The sequence below is a fragment of the Aegilops tauschii genome, chromosome 3 (genome assembly GCF_002575655.3).
Source record: "Aegilops tauschii subsp. strangulata cultivar AL8/78 chromosome 3, Aet v6.0, whole genome shotgun sequence".
Taxonomy (NCBI): Eukaryota; Viridiplantae; Streptophyta; class Magnoliopsida; order Poales; family Poaceae; genus Aegilops; species Aegilops tauschii.
In genome coordinates this window covers 346,054,712-346,082,459 of record NC_053037.3, presented here as the reverse complement: position 1 = coordinate 346,082,459, position 27,748 = coordinate 346,054,712, and the positions used below count along the sequence as shown (strand labels likewise).

Sequence of the window (27,748 nt, the reverse complement as noted above, 5' to 3'; positions counted from 1 at the left end):
TTACCCCGGGTCTTCTCACTCTCCACCTTGCCCTCCCCTACCGGCGCCTGGTACGGTGCCGGTGCCAGCATCCTTGTTAACACAGGCTCCGCTAATTCTTCGGGAAGAGGCGCCGGACACCTAATCCGTTCCGCTTTCTTTATCCAACCCTGGAAGAAGATGGTTTGCTCAGTGTCTTACCACAGAATATGTGATTATAAGGTATTCGGCGGACGAGTACTTACCGGGATCTCCGGATGGTTACAGTCTAGGCCAGTATCTTCGGTGGTGTCCGGGCATTGTTTTCGTCTCCCGAAGAATAATTTCCACATTCCTTCGTGCGTAGTGCCGAAGAAGTGCTGAAGAGTCCGTGGCCCTTCTAGGTTAAACTCCCACATGCAGAGAGGCCGTCGCTGGCACGGCAGGGTCTAGCGGACTAGCATTACCTGGATAACGTTGACAATATTGATATCCTTTCAATGAGGCTTCGGATGCGACTTTGCAGAGTCCGCATCTCGTCAAATGATCCCCAGTCCAACCCCTTATTAATCCACGATGCCAGCTGAATTGGGGGGCTAGATCGAAACGCAGGCGCAACTGCCCACTTGGAACCACGGGGCTCGGTGATATAGAACCACTCCTGCTGCCATAAGTCTGAAGATTCTTCGAAAGATCCTTTTAGCCAGACAGCGTTGGTAAGCTTGCTCACTGAGGCACCACCACACTCCGCCTGCTCCCCTTCTATCATTTGCGGTTTCACATTGAAGGTCTTGAGCCACAAGCCGAAGTGTGGAGGAGTTCGGAGGAAGGCTTCGCACGTGACGATAAACGCCGAGATGAGAAGAACAGAGTTTGGGGCGAGATCGTGAAAATCTAACCCGTAATAGACCATGAGCCCCCGGACGAAGGGATTGAGGGCGAACCCTAATCCTTGGAGGAAGTGGGAAACAAACTCGACCCTCTCGCCGGATCTGGGGGTAGGGATAACCTGCCCCTCCGCGGGAAGCCGGTGGAGGATTTCTGCGGTCAGGTATCTTGCCGCCCGAAGCTTTGTGATATCCTCCTCTGTGATAGAAGAAGCCACCCACTGGCCTTGACGGCTGGATCCGGACATGACTGAGGCTTACGGAGGGTGAAACCTGGGTGTTGGAACTTGAGGTAGTAATTGTCGAGGAAGAAGCAAGCATGGAGAGGAAAGACGGGTCTATGCCCCTTTATAAAGGCCGAGAATATCGAAGGCCTCCTCCCGGGCCTTAAAATTTGCCTATTCCCAAGGAGTTGTGCCCTAAGGACAGTTGGGTTACCCACGTCCGTGTCCATAAAAGAATCCCTTAATAAAGGGACACAATCTCTGCTTGGATAAGACATGTCAATGACAACCACGTTTCGGAACGTGGGGCCGCAGGCGAAACAACGGTTCGAAATAATGGTTGGACTGACATAATGTCATGTTGTAAAAAAGGTTGCCAGAGGATTGGGCTAATAAATTATCATGCCCTCTGTGTAAGTGTATGCTGCTCGTGCTGCCGAGCCGAACTCGATCATTCGATAACCATTGTGAAGTATCCGGAAAGAAGGGAACCCGCCTTGCAATGCCGAAGACAAACCTGCGCGCCGGACTCCTCGTCATTGAAGCCAGGTTCAGGGGCTACTGAGGGAGTCCTGGACTAAGGGGTCCTATATGTAGATTCTTTTCCTTTGTAACCGACCTTGTGTAACCCTACATCCTCCCGGTGCCTATATAAACCGGAGGACTTAGTCCGGAAAGGACAGATACTCATTACCATAGTCATACAGGTTAGACTTCTAGGGTTTAGCCATTACGATCTCGAGGTAGATCAACTCTTGTAATACTCATATTCATCAAGATCAATCAAGCAGGAAGTAGGGTATTACCTCCATAGAGAGGGCACGAACCTGGGTAAACATCGTGTCCCCTGTCTCCTGTTACCATCGACCTTAGACGCACAGTTCGGGACCCCTTACCCGAGATTCGCCGGTTTTGACACCGACACTCTCCCTCTCTGTCGATCTGGATGAAGGGCCGGCACGCCCGTCGCCAACGATCTCGCTCCACCGCGGCCACCGGCTGGCCCTGCCCTCGCCGACGAGCCCCCAGTCTCTGCCTCAACATACTCGTCTGATTCGCCGAGTCGCGCGAGCCGGATTGCCCCCATGATGCCTCCCCGAGCCATCTCCCTCCTCGGACGCCACTGCCCTCGTCGTCGTCTCCGGCCACTCCGACCCCCTCGAGCCCGCTGCCACCCCCCTACAGTTCTCGGTGAGCTCCCCTTTCTCTCCCCTCTCTCCCGTACGAGTCCAACCTCGTCGCTGCCCATCCTGCCCGTGGCCGAAACTGCCGCCCGCCATGGCTACGAGCTTGCTGTGGCCGCGCGTTCCGCGTGAGCTGATACGTCTCCAACGTATCTATAATTATTTTTATTCCATGCTATTAAATTATCCATCTTGGATGTTTTCTATGCATTTTGATACTATTTTATATCATTTTTTGGGACTAACCTATTAACCTAGTGCCCAATGCCAGTTGTTGTTTTTTCCTTGTTTTTGACTTTCACGAAAAGGAATATCAAACGGAGTCCAAACGGAATAAAACTTTACGATGATTTTTCTTGGACCAAAAGAAACCCAGGAGACTTGGATAGGAGTCTAGAAACCCTACGAGGAGGCCACAAGGCATAGGGGCATGTCCCAGGGGGGCGCCCTCAGGGCTTGTGGGCCCCTCGTTGACCTCCTAACCCTAATTCTTGCTCCATAAATACCCAAATATTCCCTCTACACCAGAAGCGTCCACAAAAATAAGTTTCCGCCGCCGCAAGCTTCTGTTCTCGAGAGATCCCATCTTGGGGCCTTTTCTGGCGCTCTGCCGGAGGGGGATTCGATCATGGAGGGCCTCTACACCAACCTTGCTGCCCTTCTGATGATGTGTGAGTAGTTTACCACAGACCTACAGGTCCATAGCTAGTAGCTAGATGGCTTCTTCTCTCTCATTGATCTTCAATACAATGTTCTCCTCGATGTTCTTGGAGTTCTATCCGATGTCATTTTTTGCGGTGTGTTTGTTGAGATCCGATGAATTGTGGGTTTATGATCAGATTATCTATGAATATTATTTGAGTCTTCTCTGAACTCTTTCATGCATGATTAAGATAGCTTTGTATTTCTCTCCCATCTATTGATGGTTTGGCCAATTAGATTGATCTATCTTGCAATGGGAGAGGTGCTTTTTGATAGGTTCAATCTTGCAGTGTCCCCACCCAGTGACAGTAGGGGTAGCGAGGCACGTATTGTATTGTTTCCATTAAGGATAAAAATATGGGGTTTATATCATATTGCTTCAGTTTATTCCTTTACATCATGTCATCTTGCTTAATGTGTTACTCTGTTCTCCTGAACTTAATACTCTAGATGTAGGCAGGAGTCAGTCAATGTGTGGAGTAATAGTAGTAGATGTAGACAAGAGTCAATCTACTTGTCATGAACATGATGCCTATATTCATGATCATTGCCTTAGATATCGTCATAACTACGCGCTTTTCTATCAATTGCTCAACAGTAATTTGTTCACCCACTGTATGTTTTCTTTCAAAGAGAAGCCTCTAGTGAAAACTATGCCCCTGGTCTATTTTCCATCATATATTTTCAGATCTATAAAACCAAAACCCCAAAGATACCTTGTTGCAATTTATTTACCTTTACTTTATTTTGCCTTTTAGTTATTTTTTATATCTATCTCTATTAGATATCACTCTTACAAGTGACCATGAAGGGATTGACAACCCGTTTTTCGCATTGTGTGCAAGTGTTTGTTAGTTTGTGCAGGTGCATCTATTGGAGACTTGCTTGTTCCTCCTACTGGATTGATACCTTGGATCTTAACCGAGGGAAATACTTATCTCTACTTTGCTGCGTCACCCTTTCCTCTTCAAGGCCTTTCCCCTTCTGTTCTGGCATTCTGCAGTTCGGTCCACAAATACAACCCACTCCTTTGATACAAATGCATACTTAGTTTAGATCTGATGTAAGTCTCGTCAGTACTTTGGATGAGTACTCACGGTTGCTTTGCTACCTCTTTTCCCCTATTCCCGATTATTGCGATTAGAGGATGGATCCCAGGAGCCAGATGCCACCACCGACGACTACTACTACCCCGAGGGTGCCTACTACTACGTGGAGACTGCCGGCGGCCAGGAGTAGTTAGGAGGCTCCTAGGTAGGAGGCCTTGCCTTTTCGATCGTTGTTACTTTTGTGCTAGCCTTCTTAAGGCAAACTTGTTTAACTTCTGTCTGTACTCAGATATTGTTGCTTCCACTGACTCGTTTGTATTCGAGCTAATGTATTCAAGCCCTCGAGGCCCCAGGCTTGTAATATGAAGCTTGTATGACTTTAATTTGTGTCTAGAGTTGTATTGTGATATCTTCCCGTGAGTCCCTGATCTTGTTCATACACATTTGTGTGTATGATTATTGTACGATTGAATTGGGGGCATCACAAGTTGGTATCAGAGCCGACTGCCTGTAGGTAGCCCCATTTCCAACTCCTTGGACGAAGTCGAGTCGAGTAATTACAAAACTTTTACTAACATGGTTGTGTGGCTTAGGGTCCACGTCGCCATTGGGTGGTATTAGGATCTTTTATTCCTCGTCTATACTCTGGGACTCTGATCTCTCTTCCATCTGGGTTAAATGAGTTTACTAACTCTAACATTAGGATATCGTACTCGCATTCACCCCAGAGCTGGATTATTTGCAATTATTCCATTGAAATGTATTTTGAATAATACACACACTGTCATGTTGACTACTATGTGGTATCCATCGTACTTCCTTCGTTATGCATGTTATATCATGAATGATTCTTTGTCTTTGCAAATTCTCAAATGCTGAACTACCCTATTGTGTTTAAGCAGGATGGTTAGACCCGCTGGTCGTGGCCGTGGTGGCAACGCTCCACCACCGCCCTAATTCTTGGCCGGAATGATACAGCAGTTTGAGCTGAATCGTCAGTTCATGGAACGAATGATGGCTCAGTTTCCTTGTCTGAATATGAATCAGCAGCCAGCCCCAGTAACTCTGCAGGACTTCATGCACCTCAACCCGACCATCTACCACAGCTCAACTCAACCTCTAGATGTTGATGACTGGCTCAGTGACATCACTTATGAGATGGAGTCTGCTAGTGTGGCGCCTGCTAGCTATGTCACCTTTCTGTCTTACTTTCTGAAGGGTCCCACTGCTCAATGGTGTGACAGCCATAGGCATTCACTACCTGTTGGAACAGTCATCACCTGGCCGGAATTCCAAGCTGCCTTTCGTGCCCGCTTCATTCCTCAGGGAATCATGGACAGGAAGAAGCGAGAGTTCCGCAACCTCGCCCAGGGCAACAAGTCCATGGATGCTTATCAGCGGGAGTTTCTGGTCTTGTTGTGTTATGCTCAAGAAGATATGGCGACTGATGCACGCAGGCAGGAAAAGTTCTGTGACGGACTTCACCCTAACATCAAGCTAGCACTGCTCGTTCATGACTTTGCTGACTTTGCCACCTTAGTGAACAAGGCTATTCAGGTTGATACTGGTCTTCTGGAACACCAGGGATCTCTCAGGCGCAACCGCGATGCTAGCTCATCTTCGGGCCTGGCATCGCAGAAGCATGGGATTTGGATCCCCCACAACATGTACCGCCCAACTGCTCCTGCTCCAAGACCGTCTTATGCTGCACCGTGCCTGCCTCCACCACCATCTAGGCAGCCAAGACTTGCAGCTACACGACCTCGAGCTCCTGCTCCCAATCCCAATGATGGTCTGTGCTTCAAGTGTGGCCTTCCAGGTCACCATTCCAGGAACTGCCCTCAGAATCAGAACTAGCTAGCTCTACCTTCAACTGGTCGTAACAATCAGCCCCGCAACAACAATGCCCGACCCTACGGTCGTGGTTAGGCTAACAACATTGATCTGAATGAAGCTCAAGACCAGCCTGCTACTGTGATGGGCACTCTCCTTGTTAATTCAGTATCAGCTTCAGTTTTATTTGATTCAGGAGCATCGCATTCATTCATGTCAGAAGATTTTGCATTCATGCATGGCATTAAATACGAAGAGATGAGCACTCCGCTAGTGGTACACACCCCCGCGGGCCAATGTCAAACCTCCATGGTTAGCCCCTATGTCACCATTGAAATTGAAAGGTTGGAATTTAATGCCTCCCCCATCATGTTAAAGTCTTCCAATATTGATCTCATTTTGGGAATGGATTGGTTGAAAGCGCATACTGCTTCTATCGTTTGCGCCACTAAAACCGTCCACCTTCTACACCCTTCGGATGAGATAGTAAGGTATAAGGCTCATCTGGTTCAAAATGCCGAAGCACGGCTTTATATGTTGAATGCATTGAATGCATCACCTCTAGAAGGAATCAAAAACATTCCGGTTGTTCGCGAATTCCCAAATGTCTTTATAGAAGAACTTCTAGGGATACCTCCTGCTCGGGCTGTCGAGTTCATCATCGACTTGAAACCAGGCACCGTTCCTATCACCAAACGACCCTATAAGATGCCACCTCATGAACTCCTGGAACTTAAGGAGGAAATCGACAAATCTCTTCGTAGTGGACTTCTTGGGGAGCACCTTCTCTCTTTGTGAAGGAGGATGGAATGAATCGTTTAGTCCAAGACTACCGTCCTATTAACCAAGCCACAATTCAGAACAAGTATCCCCTTCCTCGGATCAATGATCTGTATGATCAACTGGCTAGTTTCTCGGTATTCTCTAAACTCGACTTGAGGTTGGGTTACCACCAGATCCGGGTGCGTGAAGAGGATATTCCCAAGACAGCCTTCATTACTCACTATGGTTCATATGAGTACATCGTCATGTCTTTCAGCTTGACCAATGCTCCAGCTACTTTCTCTCATCTGATGAACTACATATTCATGGAATACCTCGACAAGTTCATCGTGGTCTATCTGGGTGATATCCTGGTATATTTGAAGAATAAAGAAGAACATGTTGAACATCTTCGACTAGTGCTGGAAAAGCTTTGAGAACATCAGCTATATGCCAAGTATTCCAAGTGCGAATTCTGGCTACCCGAAGTAACCTACCTTGGTCATGTGATCTCCAAGGATGGTATTGCTATCAACCCAGAGCGAGTTCAGGCTATTCTTGACTGGACCCCTCCGAAGACTGTCAAGCAAGTCAGAAGCTTTCTCGGACTCGCTAGCTATTGCCGTCGTTTCATCGAGAACTTCTCCAAGTTCGCCAAGCCCCTGACTAATCTGCTTCACAAGGGCGTTAAGTTCGATTGGACAGACAAATGTCAGGAAAGTTTCTAGGCCCTCAAGGACAAGCTGACATCTGCCCCAGAGCTTGCTCCCCCTGATTCTCGCAAGGACTTCGTCATCTATTGTGATGCCTCCCGTCAAGGATTAGGCTGTGTCCTAATGCAAGAGTGCAGAGTGATTGCTTATGCCTCTCATCAAGTGCATCCTCACGAAGAAAACTTCCCAGTTCATGATCTTGAGCTTGTTGTGGTTATCAATGCACTAAAGTTGTGGCGACATTACCTTCTCGTAATAGTTGCAAGATCTTCACGGACCACCAAAGCCTGAAATATTTGTTTACTATCCAGACATGAACCTCCATCAGTAGAGATGGATGGAGTCCATAGCAGATTATAACTTGGGTATATCTTATACACCTGGTAAGGCTAATGTCATGGCCGATGCCCTAAGCTGCAAGTCTTATTGGAACAATCACATGGTTTACAAAGCTCAACCCCGCCTTCACAAAGAGCTATGCAAGCTGAACCTTCAAATAGATCCACAGGGTTCTATGAATAACCTTGTCTTGGAACCAACTCTCCTGAGAGCCATGAAGTCCACGCAAGCCAAAGATGCTCATGTTGATCTCATGAAAAATGATCTTGCCTTAGAGCAATCCAGAGTTTCTCACTTGGTGAAGATGGAACCTTGTACTTCAGGAATCGCATTGTGGCTCCCCGGTTCGAGCTTATGACTGTGAAGGTGATGAAAGAAGCGCATGACACCTCTCTCTCTATTCATCCGGGAAGTACTAAGATGTATCTAGACATCCGTCAGAAGTACTGATGGTCTAAGATGAAGCAAGACATTGCACGATATATCAAAGAATGTGATGTTTGCCGTCGCGTCAAAGCAGAACATTAGAAACCGGCTGGACTTGTGCAACCACTCCCTATTCCTGAATGGAAATGGGATAAGATTCAGATGGACTTCATCACTAGCCTTCCTAAGTCTCAAAAGGGTAATGATGCTATCTTTGTCATCATGGACCAGTTCTCGAAAGTTTCTCACTTTCTACCACTCAAGGGGACAATCATCGTGAGTCAATTAGCAAACTTGTATATCTCTAGAATTGTGTCACTCCACGGCATTCCGAAGGAGACCAGTTCAGACTGTGGCAGTATATTCACTTCCAAGTTCTGGGATAGTTTCCAAGAGGCAATGGGAACTCATAAAACCTGGAGCACTGCTTATCATCCCCGATCCCAAGGCCAAGTCGAGCGAGTCAATCAAATTCTTGAAAACATGCTTAGGGCTTGTGTTATCTCTTTTGGCAAGAAGTGGGAAGAATCTCTTCCTTATGCTGATTTCTCCTATAACAATAGCTATCAAGCCAGCTTGAAGATGGCACCCTTCGAAGTGCTATATGGACGTAAGTGTCGAACCCCTCTGAATTGGTCAGAAACTGGGGAACGGATGCTCATTGGTCCGGACATTATTCAACAAGCTGAAGAGCAGGTTCGCATTGTCCGGGATAATCTCAAGGTGGCCCAGTCCCGCCAGAAGAGCAACTATGACCGGAAATAGTAGGGTTCAACTTATCAACACGGCGAACAAGCTTACTTGCGTGCCACTACTTTGAAAGGCACCCATCGGTTCAGAGTCAAGGAGAAGCTAGCTCCGCGCTACATTGGACCCTTTCGCATCCTCGCTCGTCGTGGACTGGTGGCTTATCAATTAGAGTTGCCACCTCAATTCTCTCATGTCCATGACGTCTTCCACGTGTCGCAACTTCGTCGTTCCTTCAAGGACCCGGAGCATGAAGTGGATCCAGAACTGATTGAAGTGCAAGATGATCTCACATACAAAGAGCATCTAATCCACATTCTTGATGAAGCTGAATGTCGAACCTGTTAGAAGGTTACCTATTTCCTCAAAGTGCAGTGGTCTAATCATTCTAAAGATGAAGCCACTTGGGAACGCGAGGATAACCTTCGCGCTAAATACCCCGATCTTTTCACTTCTACCTCTTAATTCTCGGGACGAGAATTTCTTTTAGAGGGGAGTTGTAACACCCATGTGTAATGATGCTACAGTAATCCCTGAGATCAAGCTAATCATTTTGCTAGAATAGTGCTTAGTCACTTTGATCAATATCCCATTTGAAATTCCATTCAAATTCTAAGTGAAATTCAAAATTTGTCAAACACGAAAACTGAAATATTCTTCATGTGGAAACTATTCACTTGTTAATATTGGTGGTGAACCAACATTTTTGTAAAATGTTTTAATGCCCTAAACTAAATAAAATAGTGGCCACATGATAATTTAATTGCCCATTGAATTTATAAAAATACTAAACTATTTTATTATCGTGCAAAACTAATTGTGGCAGTAGCCTAATTCATAATAATGTTTTAGGTTCAAGTTTTGTTTGTTATAAAGCTATTTTGTTTTAAAGAGAAATAGAAAAATAGAGAAGTTTATAAAAAGAAAAAGGAAAACTAATTAAAAAAGGGAAAAAATGGGAGAGCCCCCCTGGGCCTCGGCCCATCGAGCCAACCCAACCCCCTCACTCCCCCGGTCGCCTCCTCACCCTTGTGCCCCCGACCGCGCCGCTACACGACGTGGTCGTCCCCAACCACCTCGCCGGTGACGGCCCGGTGAGTATAAGGCCCTACCCCCCTGGCGCCTCGGGCAATTCTCACCCTTCCCCTCCTTGTCCTCTCCGCCTCGCTCCCCTCTTCCTCTCCACATCTCCTTCTCTGTCGACCTGGAGGAAGGGCCGGCGTGCCCGTAGCCGACGACCTCGCTCCACAGTAGCCACCGGCCGGCCCTCACCTCACCGATGAACCCCCAATCTCCGCCTCGACCTAGTCGTCCGATCCACCGAGTCGCGCGAGCCGGATTGCCCCCACGATGCCTCTCCGAGCCGTCTCCCTCCTCGGTCGCCGTCGCCCTCGTCGTCGTCTCCGGCCACTCCGCCCCCACGAGCCCGCTGCCACCCTCCTATGGCTCTCATTGAGCTCCCCTTTCACTCCCCTCTCTCTCTCGTGTGAGTCTGACCCCGTCGCCGCCCCTCCCGCCCGTGGGCGAAACCGCCGCCCGCCATGGCTACGAGCTCGCCATGGTCGCGCGCTGCGCATGAGCTCGCGCGCCTCGCGTCGCAGTCCCCACGTGCCCTTGCACCTCGCATGCGTCCTGTGCCGGTGCGCTAGCCCACCCATGGCTGCAGCTTCCCCGCCCGCGTCCGTCGCTCAACGCCGCCGCGGACCCTTGCCGTGCCAGCGTATCCGTCCACCGCAGCTCTGGCTACTGCCATCGGGCGACGCGCCACCTCGCCCGCGTTCGGACAAGGCCAGCAGCGCCCATTTTGGCCCCATGTAGGGCATTTTTTCGACGAGGCCCCGTGAGCGCCGCCGTCGTTTTGGACACCGGGGCGTGCCAGCGTTCAAATCCGGCGGTGGGTCACCACTAGTTGGACCCCACCCGTCGGGGATTAGTTTAGGGCACTAACCCTGTTTAACTACTAACCGGGCCCTAAACCCCACTGACCGTTGGGCCCCTTTTACGAACCAAAATTAGTTAACCCCGTTTAATTAGTGGGCCTCTATGACACCTCGGGCCCTCCTGTTAGTTTGTCTAGTTAGCGGTCAAAGCTGACTGGGCTACTCACCGGGTGCCCTGGCCCCACCAGTCAGCGTCTGCTGACTAGGTAGTTGACCCAGTCAACTGGGCCCACCCTGTCAGCCTCCGTTGCTCATTTCTGGGTACACTTCTGTGTATCCATAGCATTTATTATTTAATGTATTTTTGAATTAATTTAGTTCCAGGATTTTCAGAAATTGATAAAAACATTGATAATTCATATAAAATAACCGTAACTTGGATGAAAATAATTTATATACAAAAATTGCTCAGAAAAATCCAACGAATCCGAATAGGCGGTCCGTTCATCTATCACATGCCCCTAGCATGCTGAACATGGAGCCATTCCCCTCTTTTCATCTGTCAGGAAAATGCCAAACGCCGGGAAAACACCTCCGGATGTTTTCCCTCTCCATCTGCAACGTGTAGTCCTGTGTTAGAACACCCCTAGCACTGCATATCGTCATGTCATGCTTAGTGATGCATCTGTTTGCATTGTATTTACTATTTCTTCCCCCTCTTCTCATGGTAGACCCTGAGACTGATGCTGCCCCTGTGATCCACTACGTCACCGACGACCCTTCTTCCTTTTTAGCAGAGCTTCCAGGCAAGCAAACCCCCTTGATCATTTCGATATCGCCCATTCCCTTCTCTCTTATGCTTGCATTAGAACTGCTACTGCTTTTTTATGATCCTATTCTGATGCATAGCCTGTTTTTGTTACTTTCTTTCATACCTTACCCGCTTATCCTAAATTGCTTAATATAGGTTGGTTAGTGATCCACAAGTGACCCCTCACCTTGTCCCAGTTGCCCCTGCTTTATGTTTGATGACTTGATCAACGTGATCGACGTCTAGGGCTCGACACAGCACATCACTCCCCTTCATTGTATGACCCTGCAGAGTTGCTATCGAGTGCCAAGGGTCATACCTCGTATAGCACTTCTAATGTTAACTCTGTAGTGTGGCTAATTGGTTGTGGTCTTCGAGGATGATTCCTCCTCCACCACTCCCGATAACGACTCTGTCGTGCAACCCCACGAGTGTGGACCATCGAGGGTGATTGCTCCAAGTCCACCTTGACGGTTACATCGAGTGGGAATCCATCGAGGGTGATTCCTGGGGTTTCCCCCTTGCTGTTTTGGACACACGGTTACTTTGACTTTACCACAGAACCATGACTTAAGTCGGGTCTGCCCTGAGGGGTACCCGCAAGGAAATGTGAAGTCGGGTTGACTGAGAGTGTATCCGCGAGTTGATGTGTAGTTGGGTTGACCGTGAGGGTACCCGCGAGTTTTCTACGCGGCGCAGTCGGGCATTGTTAGCCCTTGCCGTAAGTTCGTGAGACGGGGCGATGGGACCACATATCGTGGATCTTTGATCGTTACCGCGTGCTCCCAAGACACTAACGGTTTGGATATGTGATCCGAGTAGGCCTCTGCCCTTTTTCGCACTGACCACCACGCGGGAACAAGTATGGGCACTCTGCATCGTATGTATCAGTCGAAAGCTCTTCGGACGTCAACAATGGAGCGGCGCGCACCCAGGTGGCCCGCGTAAGCACCTGCCTTGTATAAGGAGGTTGCCAGGACTAACACCGATTGCGTTCGCAATGTGTAGGAGTGCAAAGGGTGATGGGCCCAAGACCACTGCATGCTTAGGATGTAGATCAGCGTGTTGGCCTCTTTGTTGAGCCTAGGTAGGACTGCGGTGTGTTGATTGGCCGAGGCCAGTCATGACCAGATGGTGTGTCCGGCCGGAGTTGATCGAGCGTGTTGGGTAAGTTTGTTCACCCCTATAGGGAAGTATTATCTATTCGAATAGCCATGTCCACGGTAAAGGACGCTCGGAGTTGTATCCCGATTGATACAACTATAACTGGATGATGAGACATGAAATGGAAATGATGGCTCCGGGATTGCCTTCTCGAAGGGAGTCGAGGAAGTGATCTCTGGGCGAAGTTACAACATACTTACTACTATTATAATATGTTACCCTTATCTCTTTTGATTCTGCAAGATGCTTGAAGATGCTAGTCTTTGATAGGCTAGGCCTTTCCCCTTCTCTTCTGGCATTCTGTAGTTCAGTCCATAGATACAGCCCATTCCTTTGATACATATGCATACTCAGTTTAGATCTGATGTAAGTCTTGCGAGTACTTTGGATGAGTACTCACGGTTTCTTTGCTACCTCTTTTCCCCTATACTCGATTGTTGCGATCAGAGGACGGATCCAGGAGCTAGATGCCGCCACCGATGACTACCACTACCTCGAGGGTGCCTACTACTACGTGGAGAACGCTGACGGCCAGGAGTAGTTAGGAGTCTCCCAGGGAGGAGGCCTTGCCTTCTTTATCGTTGTTACTTTTGTGCTAGCCTTCTTAAGGCAAACTTGTTTAACTTATCTCTGTACTTAGATTTTATTGCTTTCGCTGACTCGTTTGTATTCGAGCTGATGTATTCGAGCCCTCGAGGCCCTAGGCTTGTAATATGAATCTTGTATGACTTTAATTTGTGTCTAGAGTTGTGTTGTGATATCTTCTCATGAGTCCTTGATCTTGATCGTACACATTTGCGTGTATGATTAGTGTACGATTGAATCGGGGGCGTCACACACATAAAAGAAACCTTATAGAACACTCTAGAACCCTGAAAAATAGGTGGTATGTGATACGGTAAGTAAACGGACTCCGAAAAATCAGCAAAAATATTTTCTGTTAGTTTTGGAATATTAGAAAAATTAGGAAAATAAGAAATAACCAGGAAGGCAACCGAGGTGGCCACGATACACCATGGCGCGCCTGCCCTTCCTGGCGCACCCTAGTGGGTTGTGGTGCCCTCGGGCACCTTCTCGACTCTGTTTTCCTTCCATATTCTTGTTTCCCAAGATAAAATATCTTTATATATACCCCGGGACGATTTGACCATCAGCCCCGAGGGTGAACTACTCCCTCCTCATCATGGTGGCCGCCAGGATGATGAAGATGGCCTCCGGTGATGATTTCCCCCTTCGGCAGTGTGCCAGAACGGGGCCCGATTGGTTTTTCGTGGCTACAGAGGTTTGCGGCGGCGGAACTTCTCATCTAGGGTTCTTTCTGGGGCTTAGGTATTTATAGGAATTTTTGGCGTCGGACTCACGTCAAGGGGGTGCCCGAGGGGGACACAAGCTCGGGGGCGCGCCCCCCAGGCTTGTGGCTCCCTCGTCCACTTCCTGGCCCAACTCCGGTGCTTCGGGGGTCTCTTTTGGTCCATAAAAATTAACGTAAATTTTCAGGCCATTCCGAGAACTTTTATTTCTGCACAAAAAAAACGACACCATGGTAGTTCTGGTGAAAACAGCATTAGTCCGGGTTAGTTCTAATCAAATCATACCGAAACCATATAAAATTATTTTAAACATGGCATGAATACTTCATAAATTATAGATACATTAGAGACGTATCAATATGAAGCGGCTCAAGGCCGCCACACAGCCTGCTAACTTTTGTACATGGTTGAGCTCTGTTGGTACATCCAAATGGTCCAAAGCTCGAATTTTGGCCAGATTGGCCTCGATTCCTCGGCTGTATTCGATGAAGCCGGGGAGTTTGCCAGCTGGGACTCCGACGACACATTTCTCCGGATTGAGTTTATTTTGATATTCCCGTAGGCTCGCGAATGTATCTCGAAGGTTGTCCACCAATTGTCCGACGTGTTTGGTTTTGACAACCACATCATCGACGTAGGCGTCGACAATTTTCCCGATGTGTTTTTCAAGCATGTTTGAATCATGCATTGGTATGTGGCGCTGATGTTCTTTAGTCCGAAGGGCATCGTGTTGAAGAGAACGACCCGTAGGGTGTGATGAAGGCGGTAGCCGCTCGGTCAGATTCCTGCATCTTTATTTGATGATATCCCGAATAGGCATGTAGGAAGCATAACACATCATGGCCTACCGTGCCATCGACAATCTGATCAATGCAGGGTAGGAGGAAGGGGTCTTTGGGGAAGGATTTATTGAGGTCTTTGAAATCGACGCACAACCGCCAGGACCTTTCCTTCTTTGGTACCAAGACCAAATTGGCAAGCCAATCAGGGTGTTTTATATCTTGGATGAACCCGGCCTCCAGTAGTTTAGCCAACTCCTCGCCCATTGCTTGACGCTTGGGCTCAGAAAAATGTCGAAGTGTTAGCTTGACTGGCTTATAGCACTTTGGTATGTTCAAGTTGTGCTCTGCGAGCCTACGGGTATCCCCAGCATGTCGGAAGGGTGTCATGAGAATATGTCCCAATTCTCCCTCAGGAAAGTGCGCAAGGCCTCTCCAATTTCTACATCCAGGTTTGCCCCTATGGGAACCGTTTTGGCGGGGTCCGTTGGGTGCACCTGAAATTTACTATTTCGTCGGCTGGGTTGAATGAAGTAGACTTCGGTCGCTTGTCAAGGATGACGTTGTCCCAGTCGACGTAGGCGTGCAACGAGGTTAATTCTTCGGCCGTGAAGGCTTTGGACAGGGTCTCAAGGGCGAGCGATGTCGTCTTGTTCTCGGCTTTAAGTGCTCTGTCGGGGTCGCTCAAGATGGTGATGATCCCTTTTGGGACAGGCATTTTATGCTTCATGTAGCCATAATCCGGTACTGCCTGGAATTTAGAGAAGGCGTCCCGTCTGAGGAGGGCATGGTATCCGCTCTTGAAAGGTGCGATATGGAATGTGATCTCAGAGCGCCAATTATCTGGCGTTCCGAAGACAACGTCCATGGTTATTTTTCCACTGCAGCGTGCTTCTCGCCCAGGGACTATACCTTTAAAGGTGGTGCAGCTCTGTTCTATGCGCGTTTTATCGATGTGCATCCTATCCAGAGTATCTACGTGTATTAGATTTAGGCTGATGCCTCCGTCCATAAGGACCTTCTGAAGTCGGCAGCTGCCTACAATTGCGTCAAGGACCTGAGCGGCGGGGCACCTGTTCGGGGTTGACCTCGGCTGATCATTATGATCAAAGGTGATCGGCGTGTCTATTCACGCACCTCGGGCCGGCACCTGTCGAGCGGAATTGATTTCTCGTCGATCCCGTTTGCACTGCTTATTGGACGCGAAGGTCTCGTAGATCATCCAGACCTCGTCCAAGTTTTGTTCAGCGTGGTGGGAGGTACCTGCTAGGACTGCAGGCCCCCCTTTTGCTACTTGTCTCAACACCCAATGGTCGTGAAGGCTGTGGGTTGGTCAAGAGTTGATTAGGGTAGAGTGGATCGGACATGGCTTATCTACAAAGCCGTCCAAGGTGGTTCCGGTGTAACCGCAAGATTTCTTCTTCTTCCGAGGTTGATCACCCGGAGTGTTCCGTTTTTGAGACCCACACCGAGGTGCTGATCCCGGAAGTCCCAGGTAATCCTCACAGATCGAATATGTGTTTCCTCGGTGAACCAGGCATCTTAAATGGTGCAGAACCGAGATACCAACTCAGATAATTCCGGGAGCATTTGAATGCAACAACGAGCAAGGGCATTCGAGACGCCCTTATCCTTGTATCCATGCTGGAAAGCAGCAACTATATCAGAGTCCAGATTATTTGATATCTTGTCTTTGACAGACAGGAATCTAGCCCAATACTCTCTGATCAATTCGTCGGGGAGTTGCTGCACGTAGGCCGGATCCCAGATATCGGGTGGGCCAGAGTTATCGGGGCAATATTCTGCATGGAAGATTAGTGGATGAGCTTTGATCTGAAAAGATTGTGGGTCCCTGTTCTCCTTTTCCGGTGTCAAATTTGTGGTCGTCGGGTGGGCCGAACAAGCCAAGAGGTCAGCCTCATCTGCCGTCTGACTCACTTTCTAGGAAGTATCTCAACCCCTCGTCCTTAGGAGAATTCCCCGCAGGGATCGAAGAAGGTAACTGCTTCGCCTCGGCTTTACGTGGAGGCGTGTTGATGACCAGAGCTATGGGAGCGCGAGCAAACCCTTCTAGTTTGAGCCTGTTGACGGCGATCCCATCGATCTCTTTGTTGATCGCACATCAAAACTCTCAATGAAAGCACCAGTGTCGGTGTCAAAACTGGTAGACCTCGGGGTAGGGGGTCCCGAGCTGTGGATCTCGGATCAAGGGTAACAGGAACGAAGGAGATGGTGTTTACCCAGGTTCGGGCCCTCTCGATGGAGGTAAAACCCTACGTCTTGCTCTTGTTTATATTGATGTGGATGTATCAAGTACAAAGTTGATCTACCTTGAGATCGTAATGTGTGGCTAACTCTAGGGCAAGGTGAATGATTCTGTGTTGATGTCCCCTCTACGGGCTAAACCCTATGGCTTATATACACGCCAGGGAGGGTACCTTGGGTTACAAGGTCGGTAACTATGAGCCAAGTGACGGCAGAGATCTTGGAGTATACGTCAAGTCTTTGGGGGAGGTAGTCTTGATCACGCCTCCTACGTACGGCTTCTGAAGTCCCTCTTGATCACAAATGGAGGCTTGCCAGGCCAACCCGAAGAGAATGGGCTGGCTGGGTTAGTACTACCTTATCCAGGACACCGTCAGTCATCTTTCATTATCCAGGAAGAAAAACCAACAACACCTACGTGTGCATCACGGCTTGCTCCTCGAGCAAGTACTGGTGGCCATCCTCCACCATCTGGTGCTCCTACGCAAACTATAGGTAGTTATGCACCACCATGAGGCTGCCTGTGAGAACCCGGAATTATCTTCCAGATCCTCCTATGCTTAATTGTCAACCCCAGGATCATTGTTGACAACACAATGAAATGGTATCATTGCAGAATACGTAAAATCATTAAATGTAGTATATTTGTCACAAGACATACCTAGTGAAATGTCTCATGACTTTTATTACAATCAGAAAACAGCAAAAAGTACAATGCGTAGCAACTCCATCTCAGCCACAGGCAGTCGATGTAGTCCACGTGATCTCACTCCTAGGATCGCCATAGTAGTCATAGTCATTACCTTCGTCTTTATGGAACTCTGTTGTTCAACAAAATTATTGCCATGAGTACATTACGTACTCAACATGCCTCCCTCGAGAAAGGACCTAATAGCTACATGTGGCTTCAACGGAAGGTTGTATGGCTCATTTGAATGAAAGCTAATTTTGTTTGACAAATATAGCAGTTGGATAAAAGCAGTTTTAGATAAAAACATGCTTTATCTCCACAATATCTTTCATCAAAGTGAGGATCCTCGATCAACTCACACTCTTCATAGGTTCCAAGAATAGGGGCAAAGAGGGAATAAGCAAGACAGGTCCTGTTGTCGGTGTCAAAACCGGCGGATCTCGGGTAGGGGGTCCCGAACTGTGCGTTTAGGGTCGATGGTAACAGGAGACAGGGGACACGATGTTTACCCAGGTTCAGGCCCTCTCTATGGAGGTAATACCCTACTTCCTGCTTGATTGATCTTGATGAATATGAGTATTACAAGAGTTGATCTACCACGAGATCATAATGGCTAAACCCTAGAAGTCTAGCCTGTATGACTATGGTAATGAGTCTCTCTCCTTCCGGACTAAGTCCTCCGGTTTATATAGACACCGGGGAGATCTAGGGTTACACAAGGTCGGTTACAGAGAAACGAATCTACACATCCGGTCGCCAAGCTTGCCTTCCACACTAAGGAGAGTCCCATCCGGACACGGGTGCGGTCTTCGGTCTTCGTATCTTCACGACCTGTTGGGGATATATCCCGCGGTATGACCCGGCCGGAGTTATAAACCGGTCGGGACTTGGTAAACCGGCGGACAGTTAAGACGGACAGTTAAGATAGACAGTTAAGACAGATGGCTAAGACAGACGGTAAACCGGCTGGTGGTAAACCGGCAGGAGTCAAATCAAAGATAAACCAGCAGGTGTTAAGTCAGATGATAATCAGGCAGGTGTTAAGTCAGTTCATAAACCGACAGGAAGTCATAAACCGGCAGACCATCATAAACCGGTAGACCATCATAAACCGGCAGACCATCATAAACTGGTAGACCATCATAAACCAGCAGACCATCATAAACCGGCACCAGTCATATCCTGGCAGACGGTGATAACTGGGTTGCCATGGGTTATGAAGCCCGAGACGTTATGACGCCCAAGATGTTAAGAAGCCCATGAAGAGAAGTCAGGATAGTTAAGTCTTAAGTCCGAGTTGGACTCTACATGTAACCCGCCCCTTTAACTTATATAAGGAGGGGCAGGGCTCCCCAAAGAGGGACAAGCAAGAAGAAACAATCTCTAGGGCTAGACACAAGAGCCGGTTTACCGGCGACTCCCTCGTGATGATAATGAGACCTAGCCACAAACAGCATGTAGGGTTGTTACCGGATGATGTTTCCCGGGGCCCGAAGCTGTCCAAACCCTTGTCTTGTGTTGCGTCTCTTGATTCCGCTCAACCCCACTCAAGCTACCACATAGATGCGTTGGCCTCACGACTAAGTCCTCACACTAGGACATCTGCCGTGACAATTCCACGACAGTTGGCGCCCACTGTGGGGCCTGCGCACGGTGGTGTCGAGTTCTTGGAGGGATCTTTCCTAGGGATCAAGGAGCTTGCAATTTTCCGGAGGAAGAAGAATCGGTGTGGAAGGATTTATATCAGTTTTGAGCTCATCGGTCTAGATTTATAGTCTGAGGTTTAAAAATTCAAGAGTAAGGCTGCGGCATGTTCATTTTCCGTAAGTCGCCGGGATCGACAAGAGCGTTTCCGTAGTCATTGGTGAATTTTGCTATGGATTCAATAGCCGGGTCCGATTACTTTTAGGCGGTTGCCACAAAAATTAGTCTGTCCGAGTCATCAGGGTAGAGGTCAACCTCAACTTGATTTCCTATGCAATCAATCCGCCAAAAGTTACCGGCGCGTCTACATCAGGTGATAAAATTGTGGTTATTTTTTGTCTGATCCGCCGAGTTTCACAAGTTGCTGCTACTGGGTCACCGGTTCAAGCCCCGAGGAAATCAGGCACTACTACTCGCTAAAAGTGCTAGAGTACTAATCATGGGCGCTATCTTTTCTACACTATGTGAGATTTACTCAAAGCTGAGCAGAATACTAGTACATGCATGATCACAGAGATTTGATGGATAGATCGATTGTGATGCCACGAGCTACTACCGAGTCATCCTGATTGAAAAAAAAGGAAGGAAGGCCACGACTCGGAGGAGGAAAAGGAGGTGGGTCAACAAACCGGATTCCTCCACGATCCGCTCCGGTGCCGAGTCACCGCTGGACTCCATCGCCACCGCGAACCGTTGTTTCCGCTGCTGCGCCTCGTCAATCCGCCTAGCTGCGGGAGCTGCACAAAGTCGGCGGCCTCCGCGCCAGGCCGCCCCGGCCTCAGTCCGGCCTGGTCTCCGCCTTGACCCGCCTCTGCCAGGCCATCAAGGACCGCCCCGGTTTCCGACCGCCTCGCGTGCGCCTCAGCGGCTTCCGGGTCATCGCCGTCCTCCGCACCACAACCCGCAGCTCAGCCTCCGCTGCCCTTTTGAGCCGCAGTTGCTCCGTTTCACCGGCCTTGCCTCCGAGCCGGTTCATCTCTGCCGAGCCACCTCGACGGCCGCACTTCAATTCGCGTCGCCGAGCTGCAACGGGTTTGACCCCGAGCCATGGCCACGACCCGCCTACGAGCCGCTGGAATTACTGCTCGGATCCGAATCGTCGTCTGCTGAGCGGCTCCGGATTTGAGTCGCTTTGCATCTGGATCACTGCACCTCGGGCCGCAAATCGCCGCGATCAGTAAGCCGTTGTTTCTGCTCCGAGTTATCTATGCAGGAGAGCCGCGGTGCCGGCCGTACCTGAACCCGCCGCCGCCCACTCGCCGGGACGCCGCCCCGGCTGTCCAGCACGGGCCTAACGGCCCCGTCCGTTTCTACTCGAAGCCGCCTCCACTGGTGTGTTGGTTTTGAGCCGCCATGGCCTCCTCCAGCGTCGCTTGAGCCACAAATCGCCAGCTTCGCTGTTGTCGAACCGACCATCGCTTCCGCCCAGCAAACATATGACCGCGACCCGGAAAACAGGAACAACCCGGAACTGATGTGGTCAATAACTCGGATTGGTCAAACTGCCAAGTTAACTCACCGCTACTACTGAGACTCACCGTGGCCCGCGCCTTTAAGTCGCCGCCGCGTTGAGACGGCCATGCCATGACTTGTTCTGGCTCCTGCCGTTGCAGCTATACCTCGAGTCGCCGACTGATTCTCCTTCACCTTGCTTCGTCTGCGAAGCCCGCCTAGGGCGAGTGATCCGCCACTTGCGCCGACGCTCTTCAAGATGGCCCTGCCTCGCGGCCATCTCCGCGCTGGCCTGCGCCGCCGCATCTCAAGCCGATCCAGCTTCACGGCCGTCTCCACCGTGGCTTCGAGCCGGCCCTGCCTCAACATGCCTCTGTTATCGTGGGTGAGGGAGTCCTGGATTAGGGGGTCCTCGGACAGCCAGACTATATACTTCTGCCGGACTGTTGGACTATGAAGATACAAGACTCAAGACTTCGACAATACGTGGAAGTATATAGATCTCCTTTGCGTGGAAGGCAAACTTGGCAATACGGATATGTAGATCTCCTCCCTTGTAACCGACTCTGTGTAACCCTAGCCCCCTCCGGTATCTATATAAACCGGAGGGTTTAGTCTGTAGGACAACAACAATCATAATCATAGGCTAGCTTTTAGGGTTTAGCCTCTACAATCTCGTGGTAGATCAACTCTTGTAATACTCATATCATCAAGATCAATCAAGCAGGAAGTAGGGTATTACCTCCATTGAGAGGGCCCGAACCTGGGTAAACACTGTGTCCCCCACCTCCTGTTACCATCCGCGTTAGACGCACAGTTCGGGACCCCCTACCCGAGATCCGCCGGTTTTGACACCGACATTGGTGCTTTCATTGAGAGTTCCACTGTGCTGTCACCATAAGGCTTGATGGCTCCTTCGATCATCGACAACGATGCGATCCAGGGTGAGGTTTTTCTCCCCGGACAGATCTTCGTATTCGGCAGCTTCGTATTGCGGGCCAACTCGCTTGGCCATCTAGAGCAGATCGAAAGCTACGCCCCTGGCCGTCAGGTCAGGTTTGGAAGCTTAAACTATACTGCAGACATCCGCAGAGACTTGATCTTCGACGGATTCGAGCCCATGTCAGGTGTGCCACATAGTCACGACGAGCATGACTTAGCTCTGCCGTCGGACAGTGTTTGGGAGATCGCACCTGCAACTACTCCAGCCCTCAATCCGGAACAGATTGCGCCGTCCGAGGACGGGTGGATGGACCCCGCCACGAAGGCCGCACACTCAGCGGCGATAGAGCCGAATACTAACTTCACTTCCTATGAGATCCGTGTTGCCGGACACTTGGATTCGTCCCCGGCCACGGGCTCCAAACCGCCTGCGTCCGTGCCTATCGAATCTGATTGGGCACCGATCATGGAGTTTTCCTCCGCGGATATCTTTCAGCACTCACCACTGGGCGACGTGCTAAACTCATTGAGGTCTCTCTCCTTGTCAGGAGACCCCTGGCCGAACTATGTCCGGCTAGAGTGGGATGCGGACGACAAAGAAATTCGCGGCCCACCCACCACCCACTTAGTAGCCACTGTCGACGATTTAACCGACATGCTCGATTTCGGATCCGAAGACATCGACGGTATGGACGACGATGCAGGAGACGAACAGGAACCACCGCCCACAGGGCGCTGGACTGCCACCTCGTCATATGATATATACATGGTGGACACCCCCAAAGAAGGCAATGGCGATAAGGCAATGGAGGATAATCCCTCCAAGAAGCAATCCAAGCACCAGCGTTAGCAGCGCCGCTCTAAGTCCCGCCATAGCAAAAGCAGCGATACCGGCACAAGAGACAATAACGCTCTGGATAGTGCCGAAGACGAAGACAATCCCCTCCAGCCAGGCCTCGAGCAGGAGGACGAACAAGCTAGCCCTCAGGAACAGGCAGCAGACGGAAAATCAGAGGATGACAATTACATGCCTCTCTCCGAAGACGAGGTGAGCCTCGGTGACGAAGCATTTATCGTGCCTGAGGATCCCGTCGAGCAGGAGCGCTTCAAGCGCCGACTTATAGCCACAGCAAATAGCCTGATGAAAAAGCAACAACAGCTTCGAGCTGATCAAGATCTGCTAGCGGATAGATGGACTGAGGTCCTGGCGGCCGAGGAATACGAACTCGAACGCCCAACCAAGAGTTAACCAAAGCGCAGGTTGCTACCCCAACTCGAGGAGGAAGCATTAAAACCTGCATTACCAGCGTATGGTGCGGCTGATCGGCCACCTCGTGGCCGAGACAGAGGGGCATATCAGCCCGAAGTCCAGCCCGCACCCCGTCGCCAGACAAACAAAAACACCAAGGCCCGGGGCGACACGCAGGACCAGCGAGACGTATTGGAAAACAAAGCAGGACATACAGAGATCGATCTACGGATCACGGGGGCGCGCCCTAACGCGTGACGATGATCGTCACGCCGGATACACTAAAAGCAAATCCGGCCGGGCCGAATACAGCAGACAAGACTCGTATGAACTACGTCGTGACATAGCCCGACACAGAGGCGCCGCACACCCCCTATGCTTCACTGATGAAGTAATGGATCACGAATTCCCAGAAGGATTTAAACCCGTGAACATTGAGTCATATGATGGTACAACAGACCCCGCGGTATGGATCGAGGATTTCCTCCTCCACATCCACATGGCCCGCGGTGACGATCTATATGCCATCAAGTACCTCCCACTAAAACTCAAAGGACCAGCTCGACATTGGCTGAATAGCTTGCCAGCAAACTCCATTGGTAGTTGGGTGGATTTGGAAGATGCATTCCTTGACAACTTCCAGGGCACTTATGTGTGACCACTGGATGCTGACGACTTGAGCCATGTAACTCAGCAGCCAGGGGAATCGGCCAGGAAATTCTGGACCCGGTTCCTAACTAAAAAGAACCAAATTGTCGACTGCCTGGATGTAGAGGCCTTAGCGACATTTAAGCATAACATCCATGATGAGTGGCTCGCCCGGCACCTCGGCCAAGAGAAGCCGAAGTCTATGGCAGCCCTCACGACACTCATGACCCGCTTTTGCGCGGGCGAGGACAGCTAGCTAGCTCGCAACAACAACACATTAAGAAATCATGGCAATTCAGATGCCAAAGATAGTAACGGCAGACCACGTCGCAACAGACACAACCGCCACAACAACAGCGACAACGCCGAAGACACGGTAGTCAATGCCGGATTCAGCGGCTCTAAATCCGGTCAGCGGAAGAAGCCGTTCAAAAGAAGCAATCCGGGCCCCTCCAGTTTGGACCGCATACTCGATCGCTCATGCCAAATTCACGGCACCCCCGATAAGCCAGCCAATCACACCAACAGAGAATGCTGGGTGTTCAAGCAGGCCGGCAAGTTGAATGCCGAATACGAGGACAAGGGGCTGCATAGCAACGACGAGGGGGATCCTCGGCCGCTGAACACAGGAGGACAGAAGAGGTTTCCTCCACAAGTGAAAACGGTGAACATGATATACGCAACCCATATTCCCAAGAGGGAACGGAAGCGTGCACTAAGGGATGTCTATAAAATGGAGCAAGTCGCCCCAAAGTTCAACCCATGGTCCTCTTGCCCGATCACCTTCGATCGCAGGGACCACTCCACTAGTATCCGTCATGGCGGATCTGCCGCATTGGTCCTTGACCCCATCATTGATGGATTTCACCTCACTCGAGTCCTTACGGATGGTGGCAGCAGCCTGAACCTGCTTTATCAGGATACAATGCGCAAAATGGGCATAGACGCCGCGAGGATCAAACCCACCAAAACCACCTTTAAAGGTGCCATCCCAGGTGTAGAGGCCTGTTTCACGGGCTCAATCACACTGGAAGTGGTCTTCGGATCTCCGGAAAACTTTCAAAGCGAGGAGTTAATCTTCGATATCGTCCCCTTTCGCAGCGGCTTTCACGCACTGCTCGGACGAACCGCATTCGCCAGATTCAATGCGGTACCGCATTATGCGTACCTCAAACTCAAAATGCCAGGACCACGCGGGGTTATAACAGTTAACGGAAACACAGAGCGCTCGCTCCGCACAGAGGAGCACACTGCAGCCCTCGCAGCAGAAGCGCAAAGCAGCATTATTAGGCAAACCGCAAATTCGGCGAAAAAGACCCCGGACACGTTCAAGCGAGTCCGGAGTACCCCGCAGGAGGATCGCCAGGCACGCCTAGCAATTCGGCCTCTGTCCTAGTCCCAGTCAAGTGGCGAAATTTGTGCCACGCGTACATAACTACGCACTCAAGATACCATGGGCATAGGTGGAGGCACGGCTATGGCACGGCCCACAATGCGGCTCAGCCACCCCAGGGCACGTATACCTTTATCATTTTTTCTCTTTCAGAACCTTACTCTTTGGAAGACCTCTCCGACAGTCTGATTGTTGACTCATTGCGGGAAGGAAATACCAAGAAAGCAAGACGCTATGGCGTACAAGGGAATCCCCAGGTGGTCTCTAATAACGATCGAATACCTGTTTTACATACCAATACGCAGCCTGCCCTTGGATAGGACATGTCAAATAGTCCTATTTTTTGCTTATTGCACTACTTGTATCCGTATGCTTTGACGTATTATTTAAATAACAATGCATAGCGTTAGTCTATTATTGCATTTTCTTTTTCCTTGTCTGCTTATTTTACGACAAATTGCACCCGTACATTCTGGTACGACCAGTGCGCCAGGGGCTTTAGTATACCCCATAACACGGCGTGAAAAGTCCGAACACTTTCGACAGTGCGGCACCCCAAACTTATAGCATTATATGCATCAGCTCCGAATCATGTCTTGGGTCAATAGTTGGGTTTGCCCGGCTCCCATGTTTTGGTACCTTACGTTCCGCTATATCGGCTAAGGTAGCACTGGGAGAACTACTGCGATTGTGTCCCGGTTCTTCCGGACGAGCACCTCAGTAGAGAAAGCCGAAAACTGACTGTCATGATGCGGTGAGAGTTGGTCGCTGTTCGAGAGGTTTCAAATCCTTAAAGATTTTTTCCGCTTCGGGCGAGGAGTCGGCCTTGTCCGATTTAGGCGTACATAGCGCCCCAAGTTCGGCATTCCGAATACTAGGGGCTTCGCCAAAATTTAAAATTGTAGACTTCTATGGCTAAGTGGGAGTGATAAAGCCTTATAGTCCGATTGCCTGGTTCGTTGTGCTGAACACCTCCTTCGAAGGACCCAAAACTGGGATAAAGAGTGATCAGGTTTATCCCGAACACTCCAGTACTAGTTACATGGGGGCAGAAGCCGACAACTGGCCAACTCTCAGATTTTGTAAACGACTGCACAAAAGGTAATATTTTAAATTAACAAAGCGTTGCATAGCGCACATGAACTCGTTTCATATTACAGGATCACATGAGTACATTCATTCAAATATTACATCCTTAGCACATTCCTCCGCCATAAGGCGAGCACCCTTCAGGACACTGTCATAATACTTTTCGGGGTGCGATGCTCCTTGCCCTCCAGCGGCCCCTCCTTCACCAGCTTTTCGGTGTCCAGCTTCGCCCAGTGCACTTTCGCCTGGGCGAAAGCCCTGCGCGCACCATCAATGCAGATGGACCGCTTTATGACTTCAAGCATGGTGCAGGCATTCACAAGTCGCCTTACCAGGCCGAAATAGCTGCCAGGCAGAGGCTCGCCAGGCCACATCCGGACTATAAGGCCCCTCATGGCCAGTTCGGCCGCCTTGTGAAGCTCGACCAGTTGCTTCAACTGGTCGCTCAAGGGCATCGGATGTTCGGTCCCAGTATACTGAGACCAGAACAACTTCTTCGTCGAGCTCCCCTCCTCGGCCCGGTAGAACTCCGTGGCATCCGACACACTGCGGGGTAGATCTACGAATGCTCCTGGAGAGCTCCGAATTCGGGTAAGTAAAAGGAAAGTTTCCTTCACATGCTTGCTTTGCATAATGAATGCCTTACCCGCCACTATCTTCTTAACCGCCTCAATTTCCTGGAGGGCCTTTTGGGCTTGGGCCTTGGCATGTTGTGCGTTTTCGAGGGCCTTCGCAAGCTCGGACCCTTGCGTGTTCGAGTCATGCTCCAAGGACTCGTGTTTCTTGACGAGAGCTTGGAGCTCTTACTGCACCTCGCCGACTCGGGCCTCTTGCTTCTCTCGCTTGATGCGCTCCTTGGCCGCTTTGTCTTCGGCCTCGGACAGCGCCTTCTTCAGGCTGCCACTACGGTCGTGGCCCCTAAGCAAAATTCATGATGATCCTATCATTCAAAAACCACATTTTTCTTTATCAATATATAGACGGGGTTTCACTTACCTTTGTTCTCTTCGAGCTGCCTCTTGGTAAGGCCGAGCTCTTCCTTGGACCGCTAAAGGTCCCGCTTCAGTACGGAGACCTCCGCAGTACGTGCGGCAGCGGCCAGTAGTGAAGCCTGCGTATGCACATAGACATATTCTGATTAGACTCCTGCGATTATTATTTGATCCTCTATTCGGCATGTCTTCGTGAACGCCAAACAGAGCATCAGGGGCTACTGTATATGCTGTAACATTTTCTTATAATATGATTACTTACCTCAAAGCCTGTTAGGAGGCTGGCACAGGCTTTAGTCAGTCCGCTCTTGGCGGACTGAACCTTCTTGACCACCGCACTCATAATAGTGCAGTGCTCTTCATCAATGGAAGCGCCGCGAAGCGCTTCCAGCAAGTTGTCCGATGCCTCTGGATGAACAGAGGCCATCGGCACAGACGGCTTGCCCCCCTTACCAAGGGGTTGCTTGACAGAATCCGGAACCACTGGAGGTTCCGGCGCCATATTCGGTTGGGGGCTAGACTCGCTGCCCCCGGTGTTAGGGCCTAGGGGAGTCT

The 27,748-nt window shown here is 50.0% G+C and overlaps 1 protein-coding gene across 1 annotated transcript; it reads left to right on the top strand.

Annotated features, from left to right (window-relative positions):
* Window positions 1–4,973: 4,973 nt before the first annotated feature.
* LOC141042941 (uncharacterized) lies at window positions 4,974–5,861 on the top strand. Its single transcript, XM_073511850.1, has one exon. It carries the CDS (start codon window positions 4,974–4,976, stop codon window positions 5,859–5,861), a length of 888 nt encoding a protein of 295 aa, XP_073367951.1.
* Window positions 5,862–27,748: the final 21,887 nt, after the last annotated feature.